The following is a 22622-nucleotide window of genomic DNA, read 5'->3' as shown; positions in this document are numbered from 1 at the left end:
CAAGGCCAGGAGCCAAAGGGGCACTTCAGGCCGAGCTGTGGGTGTTTCCCTGGCCTGATGAGTTAGCCCAGGGCTCCACGTGGGCCACCCAGCTCTGCTGAGAAGTTCTGCACATCTGGTCAGATGAAATTACATTGCAAGCCAGCCCTTGTGGTAGCAGAGATAGCTCAGCCAGAGTTGGCTTCACTGTTTTGTATTGAACCAAACTGTACTGCATGGACATCTTCTGTCTTCCCATCTCAGCGCTTGGTTCTTCTGGATTAGGGATGAAGTCTGCTACTGATAATACCTCTGCTACATCCCTTCTTTAAACAAAAATTCTCATGGGTTTCCCAACAGAGTCCTGTAACCTTATTTAATTCAGCCTCTACAAACAGCAGCTTACAGCACTTAAAGCTAACCAAATATCTCTCTATCTCTGTCAAAAGCTGGAGTTATTATTTTACTGGAGATCCTTATCTTCCTGGTGTTGTGTTTTATTACTGTTCACAGAGCACATCACATGCCTCAGGGAGCAGTAAGTGCTACTGCATGAATTACATCAGCACAGAGGGCTGCCACTTTCCTTTGGTGCACCACTCACCAGCAAACTGTGGGGATGTGCAAGGCCCTGGATCATACTGCCCACCTGCAGGAATCCAGCATCTTGAATGACAGCTGAAAACAGATGTACAGTTCTGTCTTTACCACCGTGACCCCTCTGCAAACTGCTGGAGGAGCTGCAATCCCAACTCAGCCCTGCAGTTTTACTCAGATGCCATTCTGAACATACTATTCATTTTTAAAAGCTGGTTTTGATGCAATAGGACCATTTGAAGAGCAGCCCCAGTTTGCACAGCTGCCAGCCCTTGCCTTCCCCCTTCCTTGTCTCTCTGATCTGCGCAGGGGAAGGTTCCAATGACGTCCTCATAAATAATCCCAGCTCAAGCAGCTCCTGTGGGGTCCCCTGGTACTCTTTGCCCTCCCCCTGATCCCACCTCCCATGTTCCTGTACTGTTCCTGATAACCCTACGTAATCACAAAGGTAAGTTAGACCCTGTTCCCAGGACCCACAGAACAAGCTCTCAGGTTGATTCCAGAATGATACTCATCTCTCCATCTCAGCCAGAATTTCTTTCACAGCTTTCCAGCTCCTCATACCAATATCTAGTTTCTTTGCTTTTTGGAAATTTTCCACTCCCATGACCTCTAGCCTTCTGAGAAGGGATTTGGATCAAACCACTTTTTCCATGTTTCAGCTAGCTTGCTGCAGTTAGTGATTCCATACCTCTCATCTGCCAGAGTCAATCTCCAGCCTCTGTCAGGAAATAAACATCTCTCCTCCATGTGGGAGCATTGTGCATCATAGCAATTTCCAGGAAAACTCACAGCATCAGGTAGTTAACAAGGTTCCTGCAAAGGAATTCCTAGAGTGTTCCACAGGAGTAGGGTGATTTCCAGCAGAATGAGTAGAAAATCAGCTATACCTAAAGAATGGAATATAATTACTGCTCATGTCACATCTTATCCGGGCCTTCCATACCTCTGTATCTATAAAACCGCCTGAGTTCAGGAATTTTGTGGGAAAGCTCATGAGGTGAGGTAAGGTCACAAATCCTACCACACCTGTATTCAGAACTTTGAAACAGGAGTGGGAGGCAGCTGAGGTCTTTAGGATATCATCACAGGCTGTAGACCCTGGCAGGATTTCACAGGCTTTGGGGAGTGAAAAGGGAAAAAAGCCAGTTGCAACTGAATCACCTTCAGCACAGGCAATGGGAACTGCTAACAAAGGACAAAGGGAACAAAAAAGAATGATTACGAGCTCCACTATTTTATTGGTGAGTTTAACATCTCACAATATTGTTAAACAATACATACATTTGGAAGTAGACATCCAGTAGCTCCCATATACGAATGACCACAGTACCTTGGCAAATTCACAGGGCAGAAGGAAAAGCCATTTAAATGATGCAGGCTCCCAGGAGCAGGACAGACAGTAGTAGGTAAGCAGGTCAGTTGGAAGGAATGGGAGGGGAATGAAGGAGAGTGTGGGATATCCAAGCTCTAGGCATCTGCCTTCCCTAGCTGAAATTAACCAGCTGATTTTCCCAGGTGCTCTCTACAGAAGCAAGCTTCTCCAGAGGACAATTCACTGCACAGGATTATACTGCTGCTCTACACAGCTCCCATGAATTTGTTTCCTAGGGAAATACTGCTCTCACCAGCAATTGCAGAGGATGCTCAGGGAGATGCGCTGACTAATTCTGATGCCTAGAGATGTGTGAATCTCCTTTCCCTTTTCCCTCTCTCCCCAACTACCCATTATGAGTTAGCATGTAAACAAGTGGCATTCACCCCATATTCACAGATCACGAGTTCATCAAGGAACAGCAACTTTCACTGGCTGTCACACCTAGCAGACACACACAGAAGATTCTAATTCATTCTAATCCCAGATGGCCTGTTTGTGTTTTGCCAAAAATCCACTTTTCTTGCTCATAGAACATCAGATCTGCCCAAGCCATATCCAACATAGTAGCACCCCGTAAGTGCTCAGTAAGGTATCCACTTGGGTGGACAAGCACAGGATCTGACTGCAGAAATCTGCTGCCAACTCACATGGCTCTCAATTCACTGAAGGCAACACGAGAATTTTCACTGATTTTAACAGATAGGGTAGATTTAAACAAATGTCACATGCAGAATTCATTCACACATCAAGCTCCGGTCATTGCTAAAATCTGACTGATTTGGGAGAAAATTGTACAGATTTTTCTTTCTTGTTTCCAGCAGACTGAATTGTATCCAACTCCTGAATGAACATTTACCCAAAAGAAGACTTTTAATTGTCAATATTGACTGGCTGCAATTATGTATACATTCACAACATATATGCTCCCTTATTAAAAAATTGCCCAAATGATAAAAGAGAAAAAAACCACTATTTTGGTTTGAAAGAACAATTGCACAGACTGAAGCTGGCCTCTATATTAATACAGCACCAGCAGATGCTGTAATTAGAAAGTAAAAGGCAACCAGAGGAATTGTTAATAGCATTGTGCAGTGCTTAGGCTTCTAAAACTAAAATGCTTCTTTAGGGAAGTGATAATGTTTTCATACATGATCTTGTGACTGCAGTAAAAATGCTAAAGACCCATTCCCACAGGTGTCATATGCTATAACCTGGGCTGGTTTTGGCTGGGGTAGAGCTAATTTGATTCAGAGCAGCTATTATGGGGCTGTGTTTTGGATTTTGCTGGAAAGTGTTGATAACACAGGGATGTTTTAGTTATTGCTAAGCTGTGTTGGCACAGCCTCAAGGCCTTTCCTGCTTCTCACCCCATCCTACCAGCAAATAGGCTGGGGGTGCACAAGAATTTTGGAGTGGACACAGCCAGGACAGCTGACCATAAAGCAATATTTCATACCATATGGCATATAAAGCTGGGGAAGGAGAATGAAAGGGGGACATTCAGAGGGATGGTGCTTGTTTTCCCAAGTAGCTGTGGTGTCTGATGGAGCTCTGATTTCCTGGGAGTGGCTGAACACCTTCCTGGCCATCGGAAGCACTGAAAGAATTCCCTCTTTTGCTCTGCTTGCATGTGAAGCTTTTGCTTTATCTGCTAAACTGCCTTTATCCCAACCCAACTTTTTTCCCCCTCACTATTACCTTTCTGATTCTCTCCCCCATCCTACTGAGGTACAATAAGCAAGCAGCTGCCTGGCGCTTAGTTGCCAGCTGGGGTTGAACCATGACATAAACACATGGATATATTTGCAAATTGCTGTTTTCTGCAATTCAATTCTAAATTTATCACTATTCCTGAAGAATTTCTCTGTTTCCAGGAGTGCATTAGTGATCTTCTTTTCTTAAATGCAAGATATTTGTTATTTTTTGCTATGATCCACTCCCACGCTGAATTAGAACACAAATGAAAGAGAGTAATATGCTGCTTCCAATATAAAACCAAAAATATTTAGGTTCAGTAGAAAGCAAGCAGGCAATGCATTAGTTCAATGCATGCTTCTCATGCTGGGAAAAGATTTCTACATTGGCACAGGGCACCAGAGAAACTGAATGAAATCAACACCCCTCTATCAAGAGACAAGATTCTTCTTCTATTCTGGTTTGATACCAATACAGAATTAATTTGACCATAGTTGACCTCTAGTGTGAAAACCAGCCACCCCCAAAAAACCCAAAAACCACCCCCCCTCCCAATACCTAACAGGCAAGACTACTAATTAGAACAAGCACACGGAACTATTCAGGGCAATTGGAAGAAAAGGTCAAGACTGTGGTGGCACAAGTTCTGTATTTCAAGTAAAGAGGTGGAAAACTGAACTGGAACTTCATTCTCAAAAATAGTTCATGAATACTATTGAGACATTTCATTTCCAGACATATCTGGAATGGGGGGACGGACTCTGGGAGAGAGAATTATATATAGTATTTACAGTCCTGCAGGATCTACTGTCAGGCATATTTCCAGCTGAATCACAGGAAAGCTTGCTGTTGCTAAGTTCCTAACTACCTGAAAGGACAGGGATGCATCAGAGCAGGGGAATTGCTTTAGTCTGGTGAAAACCTGAAGGCACAGGGTATAGCCCAGACTCTCCCAGAACACCTGGAGAGCCCAGGAATCACAAACAGTCAAAAATAAGGTAATGAAACAGAAATAGCAACTGCTTGATGACAACAGTGAGTTCTAGCCCTACAGCTTTTCTGTCTGCTGTGTTCTTCCTTCCCTAAGAGCAGTCTCAGGAATAGATTTTCTCTGGCTCTTCACAGTACTGCTGGATCACCTCGGCAAGGTCAAGACACCGCAAAATTCGCCATTTCTCAGCAGCCAGCTCCTCCTTGGAGACCTGGCCCAGCAGTTTCTTGGCAAAGAAGTTCTGATCCTGCATGAAAAGGCCCACAGAAGATCTTGGGGCTTCAGGGAAGTTCTCCAGGCAACCACTTGTGAAACAGAAGTTGATTTTCTTTTCACGTCTCATCCCTGGTCCTCTTTCTTCAATCCAAGTCAATGGTCTAGTGGGAAGGAGCAGAAAGTATTAATTAAGAAATTGAATCAACAGTTCTAATTTGTTTGGATTATCTTCTCAGTATTTGCAGAAAATGCTCTAATAAATGCACCATTTTTGAATATCAATTATTGCATATTTAGGCAGTGTATCCTGACCAACATGCCTTGTGGTTATAGAGCTCAACAGCAGGTAATAGTCTTAACTCTGCCACTGTTTCATGCCATGACTCTCAGCACACTATCTAAGCTCTGTCTAGCTTTGTTTTCCCTATGCACAAAGTGAAGCAAGCAACATCAAGCCACGTCGTAAGGAAGAGGGAAGTTTGTGGGCTGTTTGTCTGTGGACTTGGATGAAAAGTGCAGTTAAATGTCCAAATATTTTGTACATAATTCAGTCGCAGCTAAACTCAAAAGGCTCTCAATGTCTAGTTATTCCTCCAGCAAGAATAGATTTAAGTCACACGGGTACATAATGATGACCCAGGTGCTACTATGCGAGCTGAACCCCAGTGAACAAATTCACTGACACAGACACTTGTCCATTCTCTCTGAACTTTTAAAATGTTTCATTCTCATCACTGGCAGCATTGTGCTGATCCTAAAAATTATACCTACACAGACTCTCAAGCAGGCCTTTCTTAATCAGAGCAGAGTCCTGTCTTACGCCAATGTGACAGCACAGTCTCCAAACCCAGCCTGGGGGTATTGGCTGTTGACTTGCATGGCTCACACCATCCTTCTCAACTTCCCATCGTGGCTGAGGGGAAAGGAGGCATGGGACATTCTGTGCCACTTCAGGGGTCTTAACAGACTCCTTGACCCAACACTGCAATGCCTTTGAGGAATGCCCCTCAACATCAGCCACAGTAACAATGCTCCCTTCCTGGTCTTTTGCCAACTGCCTGAACCGTACCATTGCCTTTCTGCAGCTCATTCATCAGCACTCACTACTGCCTGTGTTTAGAGGATGCACATTATTTCTCTTACTTGGTTATTGATGGCCCTTCCACAGTCCTTTATGGCCTACTTTAGTCTGCCACCCACAAATTATGAAGGCATCAATAGCCTGAAAGAACAAATTCTGTCTCCAAGTACTGCCCATTAAATCTTCAGTATCATTAGATCTGGAAAGAAAGTCCTTGTCAATCTGCCCTGAACACATCCTGCAGAGTGCTCAGCTTAATGTTTCTCCACCTCTCATCTTTTATGATCTTGGATTCAGTTTCTATATTTACATCATTGTATCAATTATCCTTTGCTCACCTGTACTTCCACACCTCCACCACTTCCCCTACAAATTAAGTGTGGCCAGATGAACCTGACTGAACAGAATGAAACAACTGGAGGGGGAAGAAATACCCAAATCACAGCCTGCAAAAATGCACACACACAAAAAAATTTCATAAGACTAATAAATGCAAAGGCACCATGTGTTTTAGGAAGTCCCAGGACTACACGTCACTGCAAGCCAGAAAGGTGTTCAGGGGGCATATTGCTCAGTGTTTTCCGCGTTCACATCCTACTTCCCTGAGGTAAAGGCTGTTGATCTGGGTCGGAGGCAGGCTGCTGAGCAAGCTGGGCTTTGCTCTGACTTGACGGTTTTATATTCCTATGACAGTAAAGAGTCACAGAGGGTTCAGGCCACTGCTACTCAAAGCTGCTTTATCTCAAGTGGGTAGGCATGAAGAAACCGCTGGGCAGGCACAGGCAAAGATTTCCATCATGTAATAGCAAGGAGCTCTTGATCCAAAACAGGCCCTGTCAGTGCAGGATCACCTCCCTGGGGTGATCTAGAGCAGATGCACACCAGTGATCAGGCTCAAGTGTATGCCTTCTGATGTAGCTTGGGAAGCCACTGAACCAGAAGCACAAACATGCAGAGCGGGCAGAATTTATTCAAAGTGATTAGAATGACTGATTTAGATCAGTGAGGAGGAAAATGTTGGATTTACTAACAGATTTATCTTCTTCTGCAATTGGATTTTTAATCATATTCCCAAAGAGAGGTTGATTCTACTTGATTGGTAAGCAAAATGTACTCCTTTTTAATTAACAACAACTTCTACTCTGAAATAAGCCTGCTGTTTTGCTATAAAGATAAGTATGTTGCAAGCCCACACATTATATAAGCAATTTTGTAGCTTAAGAAACAGATTTGTATTTTATGTCAGAAAATTGTGAAGGACTGTAGCTTTTTCCACAGGCAATTTACCAACTTTAATTAAATATTTGCATCAAAGTATTATCTAGCTACAGATACATTTCGTTATTTAAAAGTGTTAGCAGAGTTACATGCAACAAATCCAACATTTTTGACATCCAAATAAAGCCGGGTCACATATGTTGGGTAGTTAAAGAAAATTTAATCAAGCACTAACAAACCACCTTTATACTGACTGCAAAGCAAATGGTCTGCAGTGAAGAAAACACCCTGACCTTCTATGGCAATTTTGTCTTTCCAAATTGTAAACTGATAGCATTTTCTCAGCTACACTGAAAAAGACCTTTTGTTTTTCTAATTCCCTTTTTCCTCAAATAATGAGCGTACCTCGCTGGACTGCAATAGCTCAACAAACCAATATGAAGCAAACACTCTGTGTACGGCCAGAAGAATTAGGCTGGTTTCATGCTTGAAAGAATTCTGGGTCCACTCAGCTTAAAATTTTATGCAGCGACTTCTGCAGAAAGCATCTATTGCATCATCATCTATGAATGTTCAATTTGAAGATATTAGACTCTGAAAGCTTAGCTCTCCCCAAAAACATAACTTCAAATGTTTCTTGTCAGTATATGTTTGGGAATGCCTTCAACTTCTTTTAAACATTCTCCTTTTAAATCTTTGAAAATGCCAGTATTTTTAATTTATCATTAAATCAATGAGAGGCTCCCTTAGCTTGGATGAGAACTAGACAATTGGACCCTATCCCTAGTTAACATCAAAAGAAATGCTGCCCAAATCATTATCTCTCCAGCTTGCACTAAAAATTGATTTCTGACATTTACTGAATCCAAGCTCTGTAATCCTGGGACAGGAACTGCAGTCCCAAACCAAATGCGCTGTCAGTAGAGGTTTGGCTCTTCCTGGATTGCAAAATGTTGTATCACAGAGAGGCTGTCAGCTCAGCTGTCTTGGACACACAACAGAGGCAGAGGTCATCTCTCAAAGAGCTGGGTGCCAGCATTAACATACACCTCCAAAATCCACCCAGAGCCAGAAGAGCAGGGAGGGTGGGCTGTGCAGTGGAGACAGACTATATACCCTTTACACAAATCCCTGCTTAACAAGCAGAACACAGACTCCTGCATTCTGCACCTGCTGTATTTTCCAAGGCAGAAAATAGGATGAATTAACCTGATTTCTCAAGGTTACTGTATTCATGTCTTTCAAAAAAGGATGGGGTAGCTCTCATGAAAGGTACAAACCTTTACCATCCTTCAGCAAAATAAAGGTTGGGAAAATTAGATCTGTAAACCACCACCATTACTGCTGGGCCATAACTTCACTTGACAGAGAGTGGGCCAAATTCTCTACTGCAGTAACTCCCCTGACGTCAGCAAGGGAAGGTCAGCAGGAAATACGGCCCCAGCACCGAACACAATACAGGAACGCTATGTAATTTTCCACCCACCCTAAATTATCCCAGAGGCATAAAACTGACTGTCCCCAAAGTTATTAAAACACTTATGGTGAGAAAACATGGATCCATACAAATAGTAGTGGCCAAGAGAAGCAAATATTGGTTAGTGCTGAGGAACAGGGGAAAAAAAGTAATCCAGAACCAGTTCTGTATCCAGCAAATATCATACATAGCAGCTAAGGACTACCCAGGAGACAGGGCAGCCAGGGAAATATTTAAACCACCCGCTAGTTCCATCTGCTGGAATTAGTTCAAAATCTCACCCTATCTAGATCTTCACAGCTACTCATGTTACTAGCAAATTGCTAAGAGGGTAAACAGAGCTTGTATACAGAGTTCTGTCCTCTCACAACTGCATTTCAAAAGGAATTGGAAATGCTGTTTTATTTAAAGAGAGAGGAAGATTGCTAAGACAAGATGATAATCCCATGATAAACTGCAATGGGGTTTGTACAGTGGCTGATGAAATGCTTAATCAGACCTGTGGTGAAGTTATAAGTTTAAAGGAGCCCTGATTATTCACTCCCCAAATAGCTACTCCTTCAGGTTACTACTTTAACACATTTATCTAAAATGCTGGGTTAGGTTTGGGCTTTTTAAGAGGTCTATCAGCATATCTGCAATCAAAAAAAAAAAAAAAGAACAAGGAGTTCCATCGCCATTGGGTAATTTCTCTCTACCTTTTCATATCAGATAATTCTCAAATTGTATCTGGTCACTTTGAACTGATGTTGTAAGTAACTTCAACTTATTTGAAAGGACATGAACTTTGCACAGATGGCCCAGATTGACCAAACCTGAGAGTTTCCATAACTCTCTGGACCAAGCTGAGTAGTCAAGTGACAGAATGGAATACTGGGGACTTACTTCATAGTTATAATATACCACTTTTTAGCAAGGCTATTAAAAACATCCTAGTTAATAGGAAGAATACTGTCACCACATAATAAAAGAGAGATCAAACTCAATATTATAAAATACATCTTTAAAAGACATGTACACTTTCATGCCAGCCTCCACCCATTCTGTTTCCACAAGAGGAGAGGAGAATCCAGAACTCATGCAGGCAGAAGTCCTGCAGATCATGAGGAGCCTGGCTCACATGCTGCCATAGACATTACTCACTTCTTGTTTGCTGTCTGAAAGTGAACAGTCATTCTGGAATAATTCTTATCCTTCTGCTTCTCTCTGGTGGCAGAGGTAACAGTGAGGTCTCCAAAGAGGTCAATTAGCCACGTCAGACGGGCAATTCCACTGAAAGCTGGGAATCCTGATTTGTTTTCATCAAGGACACTACCTGGTGGAATAGAAACTCTTGAGGAACAGGAAGTAGAATAATGCCTTCTGCATAGGAAAAGATGACGAAACTGCAGCGTTGCAGGCTTAAAGATCAGGGTGTAGAAAGGTCAGTGGGTGGACTGAGTAGGAAAGTTAATAAACACATTTAATGTCAAAATGGATCAGTTGACAAGCTGTGGCAGAGAGGGCTGCACAAAGTACATATACAACAAACCCTTCAGGACATACTGAGGACAGAAAGGTGTATGTGGATTCAACAAGGGAATTATCCAGAACCAGTACCTGTGTCTCTAGTCAGTTTATAGACACTCTTGTGTGAAAGGACTGAATGAAGCCTGGAAGCACTGGCATTCCTGGGGAGTAAATCCAGATGGACTTTTGATTTCTTCAGAGGTACTGACCTGTGAAATGCAAGGTTCCCTTCACCAGGTCTTTCCCAGCCACTTCTTTTTTCAGCTGCTTGTACTCTTCAGTAAGAAGTTCAATGTGCTCCACATGGAGTACTTTACCTGCCATTAAAATAAAACAAAACAAAATCACAAAAAAAAAAAATCAGGACAGATTAAATAAAAGTTTTCTGTATGAATCAAAGTCATGTCTAAACAGTACAGGCTTCACTAGCCACCAGTGGGAACTTACACAGAAATATTCTTGCATGGCTCACAAAGTGATGTCAGGAAGAAAATCAAACGTGGATACATGGGCCCTGAGCTGAAGCATCAATTTGGATTTCGGGAGGCAACAAATACAGAGGATTTCAATAAGGATTTTCAGGAGACAACAAATACAGAGACTGCAGGAACAGTAGCCACTACATTTAACAGAAACTCTGTAATGAAAGCCAATACCCAGCTAAGGCTGAAACGTGAGTCTTCAGAGTAACAGATGGATTAATTCCTGGCCTCTCTCCCCTCACATTTCCTTGTTCTGCATTTTTCCTCCCAGGGCAGTAGGAAAGAAAAAGAAAAGGGAAAAAACAGCATAATGCTCAGACCCAGATTGGAACAATATGTTAAGGAATACCTCCCTCCAACTGCAATGAATTGGGCTACTTTGAAATAGAGGTTATCCAATACAAGTTAAATGTGTCCTTCATTCAGTATGTGTTTTACTGGAAGATTTCCAGGAGAATCGTTGCAGGCTGCTGACACTAACTGCTGCTGCTTCAAGAAAAGAGCCATAAATTCTGCTCAATGGGAAACCCTTTGGTGAGCAACAAGGCAGTAACTGGTGTTGGTACAGGGAAACAGCAAAGCAGAAACCCTGTACCTCCAGTGTTTCAGGACAGAAGTCACAAAGGACATTTTTAAGAAGCAGTGGTATAAAAAAGTGCAGCTTGTCCAAATGATTTGCATTCTGCTTCTGCCCAGCACTGCTCCTCCCCTTGAAGGCCCACTTATCCCCACTGGCCCCAGGTGAACTGCCAGCTTCTGACCCGTTGCACCACTGGGATGGGACCACACACTTTCTGAAAATAAGGAGATTTTCCTTATAGACAAGCTGTCATTCAGACAGGAATGCCTTGCTGGCCTGCAGTAGCATGAGCAGCTGTGTGTGGCCAGCACATCACAAATGCTAGAAGCTAGGAGAGCTGCCTGCAGTTTCATTTCCAGGAAGAGAGAGGACAGGGAATTGCACAAGTTCAATAGCTGCACTCATCAAGTGTTTTACTATCACAGTGACAGAAGTCTTCCTCTTTAATTGCATTCTAAGTGTCACAAATAGAGGCTAGAGTTTTTCTGAGGGCAAACATACCTTACTCCTAGCACTGACATTTGTGTGTTTGTTCCTCTGTTGGCAGAAGTCTTACATCCTAGACTGGCACATCCCTGAGACAGTCATACTCCCTTGCATGTGATGACTAAAAGCAGGCTGGAGACTTGCCTTTGAGTTCGGTGCCTTTGGTGCTACCCAACAGGTAAAACTGCTTACGCTCTTGAGAACAAATGTGTTACCTTTCTGCTCAGCCAACTCCCAGAGCTCATGGGCTGCCTTAGCAGACAAAGCCATGGGGTACTCAACAAGGACATGTTTCCCAGCTTCTAAGAACATTCTGAAAGGGATAAAAGATCAGCCATTAAAAAGAATATTATCCTAATCCTCTCTCACCATGCAAGCTGCTTCTCATTCCCACAGCCAGCTTCACATGGAGAAATGCACAACATGGAATAACAGAAACAAATGGCAGCTTTCCTAGGAATGATGGTGTGGTGCCCGCATCACACACTTAAACAGCAGGGGAGTGGGGTTTTAATTCTTCTTTTGCCACAGAATTCCCTCACTCACCTACACCAAGTTGCTAAAATGCTACAGTGTTAAGCACTGCAATTTCTGACTTACAGACATGTAAGCAGTTGGAGAGGGGCACGGGACTACCCTTCCACAATATAATCTGTGAGGAAAGGCTTTAAATCCTGTTTTAAGCTGCCTGTCCATCAAACACAGGTCTAGAGGTGCAGAAATGGAATTACTTGGGAAATTAATGCATCTTAAATCCTACTCTCTTCCAGGGCTTATTGGTGCTCTAGGGAACTCACTATCATTCACTTCAGGCTTCTAGTCTGGCAGTCTTTCCTCAGTGTTCATATCTTCTCCTGCAACAGCTTTACACAGCTCCTCTGTGCTTCTAAAATATAGGGGAAAGGGGGAAAAGAGCAGGGGGAAAACCCCCCAAAATACCTGATGGTTTCTTCATGGCTTTTATTCTCTGTGCTGATGAAGGCTGCATGGATGTCTTTGTTTCTCAGAGCATCTTCCAGGCTAATCTGCTTAGCCTCATTAATACTGCCAAAACTTCTCCTGTATATTTAGCATGAATACAACCAACATAACTGTCACAGTCCATTCCTTCCGACCATATATTGTGTAGCACTACTTGAAAATTGTCCCCATGGACCACTGTCTCACTGAGTTCAACCAGGGTATAACAACCAATTTCTTACCCAGGAAGAGCATGAGCACTTACAGACAAAACTGGAATGGAGAAGAGAACCAAAAAAATGGATCAGTGTGCAGATGGTGGTATCAGTCCAGAAACTGGCCTGCTATTGAACTGTCAAGTCATTTTTGGTTTTGGTGTGTTGGTTTTGAATAAGCATTTTTACCAAAGAGATGCTGTAAAAGAGTGACTTGAAAGAGGACAGTGCTTCTATGGGAGAACTTCTCCCCACCATCCTGGACAAAAGCACTTGGGATGGCAGGGATGCACACTGCAAGTACAGAGATGCAGGAGAGGGACAAAGCAGATGCTTGGCTATGATGGCTCACCTTGCAACACACACAGCATGTCAGTGCTAAGGGGAAAGCTCTCTTGGGCAGAAAGCTGAGCACAGCTCCAGCTGAAAATGAAAACCACACAATCCCTCTAAAAGCCTTTTGCATTACTACTGACTGGGGCAGGCACCTTGACTGTGTTAGGACAGGTGACAGAGGGCAGGAAGGCAGGCCACAAGCAGGATTTGAAAGCAAAGACATGTGGTGATTGTGTATGACTGGGATCCAAGGAAGATTACTGTGAATCATGCATTTCAACAGCATTGTTTCTCACAAAAAAAAAAAAAAAACAGTGGTGGAAGCCCTATCTTCAGTGCTCTTCAAGGTTACCTGTAGCACTGGCAGAGGCATCAGAGAACCAAAAGTGTATTTGGCAGGAAGATAAAGTGGGTGACCTGATCAATCCTTTCTATCTCAAACAACCCTGCACAATTTAAATATAGCTGGAAAAATACATTCACAACCTGAGATCTATTAAAGGTACTGCCTAACTATTTCAAACTTTTATGCTCCACTGTAATGGGTCAGACAGTCCAGCAGGAATGCTCAGAGGAAGGTCCACACTAAATTTCCATAGTTCCAAACTAGTGAGAAAAACTCTTGTTCTCTAAGAAGCAGAAGAAGGATAAAAAGCAACCTTATTGCATATAGCAAATAATGGGATTTTCTTAGATATCTACAGGTTCAATAGCTGGTTTTAAAAAAATACTGGAATTTCACTATGAAGTTGGAGTATTGGGGGCATGTTTTTGCAAAAGAACTTTTTAAAACTCTGCAAAATTTACTTTTTTAACATTTCTAGAAGTGTCATGCAGATACGAGATCATTAGCGCACTTATTGTCTGCACTACCTTAAATCTACAGGAAATTCCAGTCAGACAATTTCTTTTTATCACAAAGGTTCTACAGCAAAAACATCTCTCAGTTGTTATTTTGGTAATTTCTGCAAGATCTCTCACTAGGGTAACCTATTTGTTCCCTCCTGCAAAGCTTTCTGTGCTCACTTCTGAGCTGCCACTCAAAATGACAGGCATATTTGCACGAACTTTCCCTTTTTGGATTGAAAAAGAAGAAAAAACATTGCAATATACATATCAGACATGCTAAGATGAAATTTCTAACCTGGATACAAATCCAAGGAGTTTCAGGTGCTCAGAAGGGCTGGAAGGCATCGGATTCATCAAGTCTCGGATTCGTGCTAAGCCAGCAATTCCAACTCCAACCACCACTGTCCCAAACATTTTGCTAATCTGTCCAAAAAGAAAAAAAAGGCAACTTTTTTCTTTTTTTCTTGTAACAGGGACAAGTGCAACTGGGAAGGAAGGTGTAGAATGGATACTCTTGAACCCTTCTTTCATAGCACCAAACCTTATTCAGGTGTCAGCAACCAACTAACAGATGTGATGCTATAGGCTACTGAGCTCGCTCACATCCCATTGAAATGGGATCCAGCAGTTCACCCTGTCATAGGACTGGTCTTGAGATTTGTATTTAACAGCTATTAAATCACAGCTCCAGCAAAGTTCTTCCTTTCTGTGAATAGAAGGCAGACTTCAAAAGTGAGACATTCTTCTATTTATATCACCACTTCCAAGCTGGAAAGGAGCCAAAAGGTTCTGCAAACCCACCAGAGCTTTATATAAACCCTGCTGACTTCCTGAGAGTCTGCAGCTCAGTGCCACACACACAGTCCCAGCCCTCTGCAGCATGGCTGGAATACTTTGGGACAGGAAGCAAGGAGCATCTTTGCATTCCCACGTAACCACCAGCACACCCTACAATGCCAAGCTGTAACCAGCCAATGAATTTGATCAAAATGCTTGCTTCACATTTCTATGCCCAAAGAAAGCTCTGCCATCTCTTTAATGACAAGCAGGCATCTCTTTAAGATTTACATCTCCCAGAGGCAATTGCTGACACAACTGCATAATAGGGAGGGTGAGACAGGTATTGCACTCACTCGCTGGGCTCTGGGCCTCTGGCAATAAATTCTTCTGTTGGTTTCATGATTTGCTGTTGATCTGCGGAAGCACTTAACAACTGATGAAACCTTTCAAACCTGCACTGTTTCAGCACCCTGAAGACTAGCAACACTTTGTAAATTAATTGAAGATTTACAGGAAAATAGCCTAAAATGAGTCAGGTCAGATCAGACTCTCTTCATTTTTTGTTCCTTCCATCTCATGAAAGCACCCCTGCAATCTCTGTTTCTTGTTTCAGCCTTCTTCCTGCCACTGCCAATCCCTTCACTTGAGTGAACTCTTTAGATTGTTTACACTACTGGGCTGCAGCCCTTCACATCTTTCTGAGATTGAGATGGGTAAATGGACAACCCCACTTAACTCCTCCTTGTGCCTCTTGTCTGACAGGATCACAGTGCAGCAACAAAGCCGTGACTGTTTTGGCAGTGCAAGAGGCTGACGGCTGCTGGCACAAAGGAAAAAAGATCTCCACTCCAATCACATGCCATGTCTGTATTTTGTTTTTCTTTAAGCTCCTGCCTACAGTGCTGAATGCCACTCATTTTACATTTGCCAAAAAGATACAAAGGTAAAACACAGAGCAGCATGTTTAGTGTAAGAAAATAAATTAGTGATATATAAAAGAGTTCTCTAGGGGAATTACAGTGACATTTCATTTCCAAGTATTTGAAGTATGGCATGATGACACTATTCACCAAGGAAGAGAAGTGTGTAGGGCTGAGGTGCGGGGGGGGGGAGGGGGTGTGGTAAAGGAGGACAATGTAAACACAAAACTCATTTTCAGCACCACCCACAGGCAGAATCCTGGTCTGGGCTCTCCATCACATTTGCTTTTCTCTGTGGCCAAAGAAAAAAAGAGAAAGACTTGCAGAATGACCTCAGCTAGAAGGAGCCCCAGCAGGTCACCCAATCCAAACCCCACTCAGCTGCACTCAGCATGGCTCTCCATGCTGAGTTCTGACTACCCCCATGGCCGGCTATCTTTCAACCTCGCATGCCCCTGCCACAGCGTTTGACCACTGTCACAGGAAGAAATTTTTTTAGTATTTTAAGGCTCCAAACAACCATGATCAATGAGACTTTTAAAAGGGCTTATAGTGGTTCATGTACTCTGAGTAAGATGCACAGGAGATACTCTCAAGAGGTCAAAACAACAAAAAAGATTTTACTGTCAACTTTAAAAAATCAGACAAATTTGTCAAGTTTAGTGCAACATTCGATCAACAGATAACACTTTTTAAAGCATTAACTTGGCTCATTCAGCTTTCAAACTCAAAGACAGTTCAATTTTAAGTTACTCAAAAGTTCTAGAAGAGGGAATTAGAAGAGAGAGCAAGAAAGAAAGAAAACCAGAAAATAAATAGAAAAAACAAACGTAGCTACCAGCTCCCGGCTTCCAGCGGTGTACAGACACACATTCCAAGAGGCAGTACAGTCAAGACATTCAACTGCCTTGTGTTGGACCTTAAATACCCCTTGGCCTTCCTGGGCCCTTCCCCCAGGTGGGACTTCTGCTCATCTGGCCACTCAGGAGCTAAGCTCCAGAGGTGGGGTGGAGCATCCCCTCTGCTGTGCCAGGGATTGGCAGCCACTGCCAGGCTGGGATACAGGCTCTAGGGTGGGGGTGTACAGGGCAGGGCACTGCCCCTTCCTCCAAAAACTTGCAGCCCCTAACATCTCGAGACACCAGCCTTTCCAGACTCTCACTAGTCCAGCTTGAAAAGATCTGATCAGGAGCTTACTTTAAGTTCAGAAATTTTCAAGATTAGTGGAGTGTTAAGCTGTTAATATCTTCCCATTGCCTTCAGCAGGATTGGGAGCTGGAGTTGTACAGCAAACAAATTCCCCTGAACCTCCTACAGTCCTGTTGTTTCCAAGAACTACTTTTTTTTTTTTTTTTTTTTGCTGGTGAGCTGCTGACCTCTGCTTCAACACAGTGGAGAAAGTGGGGGAGCTGACTGCTTCCTTCAGGGAACAAAGAATGTCTCTCTGAAGATGCTCAGGTAGCTGAACATTAATATTTTTGCCTCTCCTTTGAAAAAAGAATTTCCTAGTTTCTTCTGATCTCCTCAAAACGAACATTTAAGAGAAGCAAGATGATTTTAACCCAAGAACAAAAATCTGTTACTGTGCAGCCTGTTGCCATAGCAACCAGCCATTTGGTCCAGGTCAAGGGTTCAGTGGCTAATACACCAAAAGAGACAGCTATTAAATGTATGTTCTGGAACCTTTGCTTACACACGTAGCTAAGAGAAAAACTGCTGTGTTTGCATCCCTGCTGTGGCTTTTTATTACCCTTATTTTGCTCACACACCAAAATCTGCAGCTGCTCAGAGAGAAAAGTAAATTAGGTGTTTTTCAGAACTGTTACAGACCAGGTAAGAGCAGAATAGAGAATTCTCATCTGAGAATCCAGATGAATATATAAAAGTTTACTTCTTCTTTCAAGCCTTTACAAGAGGGTAACAGCCACAATAATCTTTCAAGTACAAAAATGACGAAGTAGGAAACCCAAATCACAAACTGCTCTGCATGCCTTTCACACCTTTTTCTTAATATCAGTGAGTTAAAGTGTTAATAAAAAAGATTTCAGAGGCATTTTCAAGGCTTTTCAGGAACTTTGGTTTCTGTCATACTGGAAAAAAGTCATATTGTAAGTGATGCAACAGTATCCAAAAGCCTTTTCTCCACTCTTCCTAACTGGCTGTTTGAAAGCAAAGAGAGCTGACGAGAGGATCAGGAGATGTATTTCACGCTCACATGCTGTGATTAAAGAATGCCTCTCACATCACTGCAGCACCCACCCTGGCCGGGGTGCAGGCAGCCCTGCCAGGCTCACCACAGGTCCCCTCTGAACTGGGGCAAGGGGGATGGTGGCTGCCACCGACTGCTGTAGAAGCTCTTCCCCCCTAACAGCCAGCACAAGTGGCTCTGCTTACCAAGAGAGAGGAGTCCTGCATGGCACACAAAAAGAGCTGAGAAAGGCAAGTAGTTGAAGAAGATCATTTATTCTACACCAATATATCATCATACCATCACCCCTCTGCTCTTGAGCTTTCTGTGCTTCTGCTGCATATTTCCTGCATTAGCAATTAACACCAAAAAAAAAAAAAAACCAAACAAATATTCTTGTAAAATTTAGCAGCAAAACAGAATATTTAGCAGCAAAACAAACAATGGAGTAAGTCCAAAGAACTCTGTCAACCAATTGCTGTCAAACAGCAACTCTGTCAACAACTGTCCTCCCCAGTGCAATGACAAGAGGGACCCAACATCTCAAAACTGCTAACACTCACTGAGATAAGCCTGAGGGAAGTGAGGCTTACCTCTGTTTTGTGCAACATCACTAAGGCCATGCAAAGTAGCACAGAAGCAAGCTAAAAGGCAGAACTTCGGAGTTATTTCCCTTCAAGAAAATTTCTCATGTCATGTCTAGTCATTACAGAATGAGTACAAGCACCTTCTCCTGTGATGTATAAAGAATTTCAGTAAGCCTCCTACATTTTCCCTGCAGTTTACAAACTCTCTTTCCCACAAATATGAATGAGTGACTCACATCAGAAATCAAAATACTTTATAGTTAATGTCATAGGTAATAGCACAACACTGATGCAGGAGGCTTTCCTGAAGCAATCTCAGCCTGGTGTTTTAAAGTGTACTGCTTCAAGTGCCACATGCATCTTAAGAGTAGCAGAAACCTCACAGATAAGTATTTAACCTGAAAAATACTGTTATCAAGGACCACCAGGGACCAACAAAAAGACCCCAGGACAAAAGAACGCACATGTAAAGGGGAGGGAAAATATGTTCATGATTTCTGGAATATTATTATCATATGTATGTTTATTCTGGGAAAATCAACGAACATATATGTAAAATATAGTACCTAAACAGGACCTCTTCTGTATTCAGCATGCATGATTTTTGGAAGAGATATCCCCTTGTGCATCCAGCCAAATAATGAATGCTGGCTTCATGATGCTACACTGACGTTAAGGAGTTTTTATTTTTACTGATTTTTGGTAACAGACTGAGGAAGTTTTCCACAGCTCCCTTCAGATGAACTTATTGTTTAGACATCATACAAAATATTTTCTCTCTTACTGCAGCAGAGCCCTGAGATGAGGGTCGCAGAACCTTCCTCAACAGAAGGTTGCTGGGAAATACCAGATTGAGCACAGCAGTCACTGCAAAATCATCAAGGTGAAAATTTGAGGTTTCTCTCAGCCCTAACTTTCTGATTTCAAATACCCAGAGACCTGGCGGATGCTGTAGTGGGTGCTGGTACATACTACAACCTGTGCCACCACATCTTGCTCTCACTGTCTACCCTTATCATGAAACATCTGCCCAGAGCATAGAAAGCAGAACCTGAACAGAGTGGATTGTGTTCGTGTTGTTAGTGTTTCCTTTTACAAGGAAAAACTCACAAATATTCAAATTTAGCAGCCTATTCAAAGGCATAAATATCTTTTTTTCTGCCAGAAACCAGTTACGCACTTTAACTTCTGCATATGCTGAAGTATGTCCTGGAAGGAGACCCTCCACAGGTTCCCAGCTGAAGATCTTAAAGAAAAAGGCAAAAAAATTATTGTTTGAATTCTGTTAGCATGATGGATTATTTTTGCTCTGCTTTTACTGCAACCTAGAGAGAAAAGTAAAGCCTTCTGCAAGAAATAGGCAGCCAGAAAGGTAAACCACAATGCAATTCGCCACTTCTCTTCAAAACATTAATTGAACATAAAATAAGAACCAGAAATTTTCTCAAAAACCTCCCGAGACCATTTACAGTCTCCAAATTTCAGAGGAAAACTGCAGCACCTGGAAATAATAGAGCAACCCTGTAGATTTTCCTTGAGAGCTGTTTGTTATGGACTTAAATATCTACCCTTGCCAGCACCTCTTCATCTCTCCCACCCATCTCTCTGGCTATCACAAGCCAGGCCACAGCCTTCTGACAGGCACACCAGCTCTGCTGAGTGAGTTATAACTTCAAGGCACCAATTCTCACAGAGGTTTGCCAGCAGAAAACAATCTCTCATCCTAACTGGCACCACTGTACTTTGGAAACAGCCAGAGGGAACTTTTCTTCCTGGCTTTTAAATGCCACTTGAACAATACACCTGCATTGTTTTACATCTATATGCAGGTTCACCAATTAAATTATGGTTTTCCAGCTGACTGCCAAAGTTGAAGTTGATCCAGTTACATTGATATATGGACAGATGCTGTGTTAAGCTGCCAAACAAGCACCTTTATTCAGCAGATGGCTGATAATAAAGAACTGCAGTTGTGATAGATATGCTGTCTCCAGCATTAATACCTGAGCAGGATGAAAACTTTTATTCAAACACAGTTCTGCTAACCTTAGAGGCTGCAGTGGTACTGACACCCATCACATGGTTGCTTTCCAGAGCCTCCAACTCCATATCTGAAGCAAAATCATCCCACACAAGTAATATAAAACAAGAAGTACTGAAAAAATCTGAAGATCTGGTTTTAATATGTGACATATTCCACACTGTGGAGGACTGAAACAGAAGTTCTGGGATGTACATGCATGGCTAAGAATGACCATTTTGTCCTGTTCTCTTGCTTGTAGTCACCCTTTGTGATTCAGACAAATTTGGTTGCTAGTCTGAAGAGGAAAAACACTTTTAAAATAGCTTCTCTACATATCCCTGGGACCTATCTTCAGTCAGATTCATTTTGTTTGAAACTCACATTACATTTCAATATACCTACAATGCTAAGTTCGAAACTATCCAAGAAAGTACTGAGCCTGCTTAGGGGCACCTGAAAAATGAATTAGAGACCGACATGAAGGGCTCCAGTTTTTATTTTATAAAAATATCTCCTTAAAAAAAATAAACTGTTACTTATAATAAATTTCCAGGAACTGCTCTGGACTGAATTGCAGAATGTCTTGTGAAACTTCTGGTGTGTAAATAAACAATTGCATATAATTACAGCCTCATCACTGCTACTTTTTAAGCAAAAGACTGCTTTTATGTGGCTAATTAGAATATGCCTAAAGCAAAGAAAGCCACAAAATGTCCCCAAAATTTCTTTCAGGCTTTAATGTTCTATAACAGTTTTTGAAAGAAGAAGGGGAGAGGGAGAGGGAGAGGAGAGAATTTTAACAAGCAGCAAGTCAATTATTTTGCAGTAAAGTCCATTCAGGAGAATGGAGTGTTTTGGAGCTACCAGTGATCCACAAATCCTAATTTTCCAGGTGACCAAACAACAGCATTGCTACACTACCGATCTGTGCCTGACAAATTAACCCCGAATAAAGCTAAAAATGGTACTAACTCAAAAAAGGGAAAAAAAGCAGGAAACATCCTTCACCACATTTTTGACTTAACATCTATGTGAAAAACACCAATCACTTGTTTTTTAAATTTTTAAATATTTAATAGTAATAAAATAGTTATAAAAATAGTAATACAATTAGAGTAATAATAATTTAGACAATTTGAATTAAGACAATATGAGACAATAAAAACAAAGAGTTACAGACGTCCGGGTACCTTTTTCTGGGCAGCACAAGCCCGAAAAAGGACACCCGTTAACAAAGGATTAACCCTTAAAAACAATAGCCTGTTGCATATTCATACACTTCATGCATGATGCATAAATTCCATTCAAACACAGGATTCGGCCTGGTCATCGTCAACTTCTTCCTCCTAATCCTAACAGTGCCTTCGAGGTGGGAAGAAGTTCGTTTCTTCTGATAAGGGAGCAATAAATTCTTTTTCTCTGAAAGATTTAGGTGTCCTGTGGCTGCTATCTCGCTGCAAATCCTTTCTTTTTAAAAAAGTATCCTACATAGCATAGTTTCTATTTTAACAATTTTTATAACCTAAAACTATATTTAACACTCTACTGAAGAGAATTAATACAGCATTACTTTCTAACACAACACATATAATATTCATTTTAATATTTGCGAAAAGCCAATCATAAAATATGCATTTTTCACAATCTACATAAACATTAAGGCTATCACGAAGCTGAACTCTGCCAGATCCCTGGGGACTATGAACCATAGCTTCCCTGCAGAGCAATGAAGCCCCAGAATAGTCTCTGCACAGCTAAGTGTCTGAACACTAATTACTGAAACTCTGCTTAAACACCTATTTCATATAAAGGAACTGCTGTTTCGTGCTTACTCTTACACTGTTTAAAATTGAGTGCTTTTCAGGTTAAAAAAAAAAAAAGGGAAAATACTTATACATACCCTCATTTCTGGGAAAACTGCTCAGAGCTAATCACAAGAGATGCAGATGACAGGACAGCCCATGAGACATGCCCAAGAATCTTAGCCTTCCCTCACTTACACTGCTCATTTTGTTCTTGCTGTGTCACCTACTGAGAGAAGAGGTTTCTCCACCTCACTTGATAGACTGAAAAGT

General features: G+C 42.0%; 1 protein-coding gene across 4 annotated transcripts in view; it reads right to left on the bottom strand.

Moving 5' to 3' along the window:
* Window positions 1-1797: 1797 nt before the first annotated feature.
* BLVRA (biliverdin reductase A) overlaps window positions 1798-22622 on the bottom strand; it is a 30005-nt gene continuing 9180 nt past the window's right edge. The window contains exons 1-7 of one of the 4 annotated variants that reach the window (XM_050970834.1): window positions 22448-22472; window positions 14345-14472; window positions 12629-12748; window positions 11905-12002; window positions 10351-10458; window positions 9776-9947; window positions 1798-5017 (exon numbers count right to left, since the gene is read on the bottom strand). In XM_050970834.1, coding sequence (XP_050826791.1) covers window positions 4744-5017; window positions 9776-9947; window positions 10351-10458; window positions 11905-12002; window positions 12629-12748; window positions 14345-14472; window positions 22448-22453 — 906 coding nt within the window. In that variant the 5' untranslated portion in view covers window positions 22454-22472 and the 3' untranslated portion in view covers window positions 1798-4743. Of the gene's footprint in view, window positions 5018-9775; window positions 9948-10350; window positions 10459-11904; window positions 12003-12628; window positions 12749-14344; window positions 14473-22447; window positions 22578-22622 lie in introns of those variants that run through there. The other 3 variants (XM_009093849.4, XM_050970835.1, XM_050970836.1) reach the window with 3 other exon arrangements.

This window comes from Serinus canaria, chromosome 2, assembly GCF_022539315.1.
Source record: "Serinus canaria isolate serCan28SL12 chromosome 2, serCan2020, whole genome shotgun sequence".
NCBI lineage: Eukaryota > Metazoa > Chordata > Aves > Passeriformes > Fringillidae > Serinus > Serinus canaria.
This window is presented reverse-complemented; position numbering and strand designations above follow the sequence as displayed.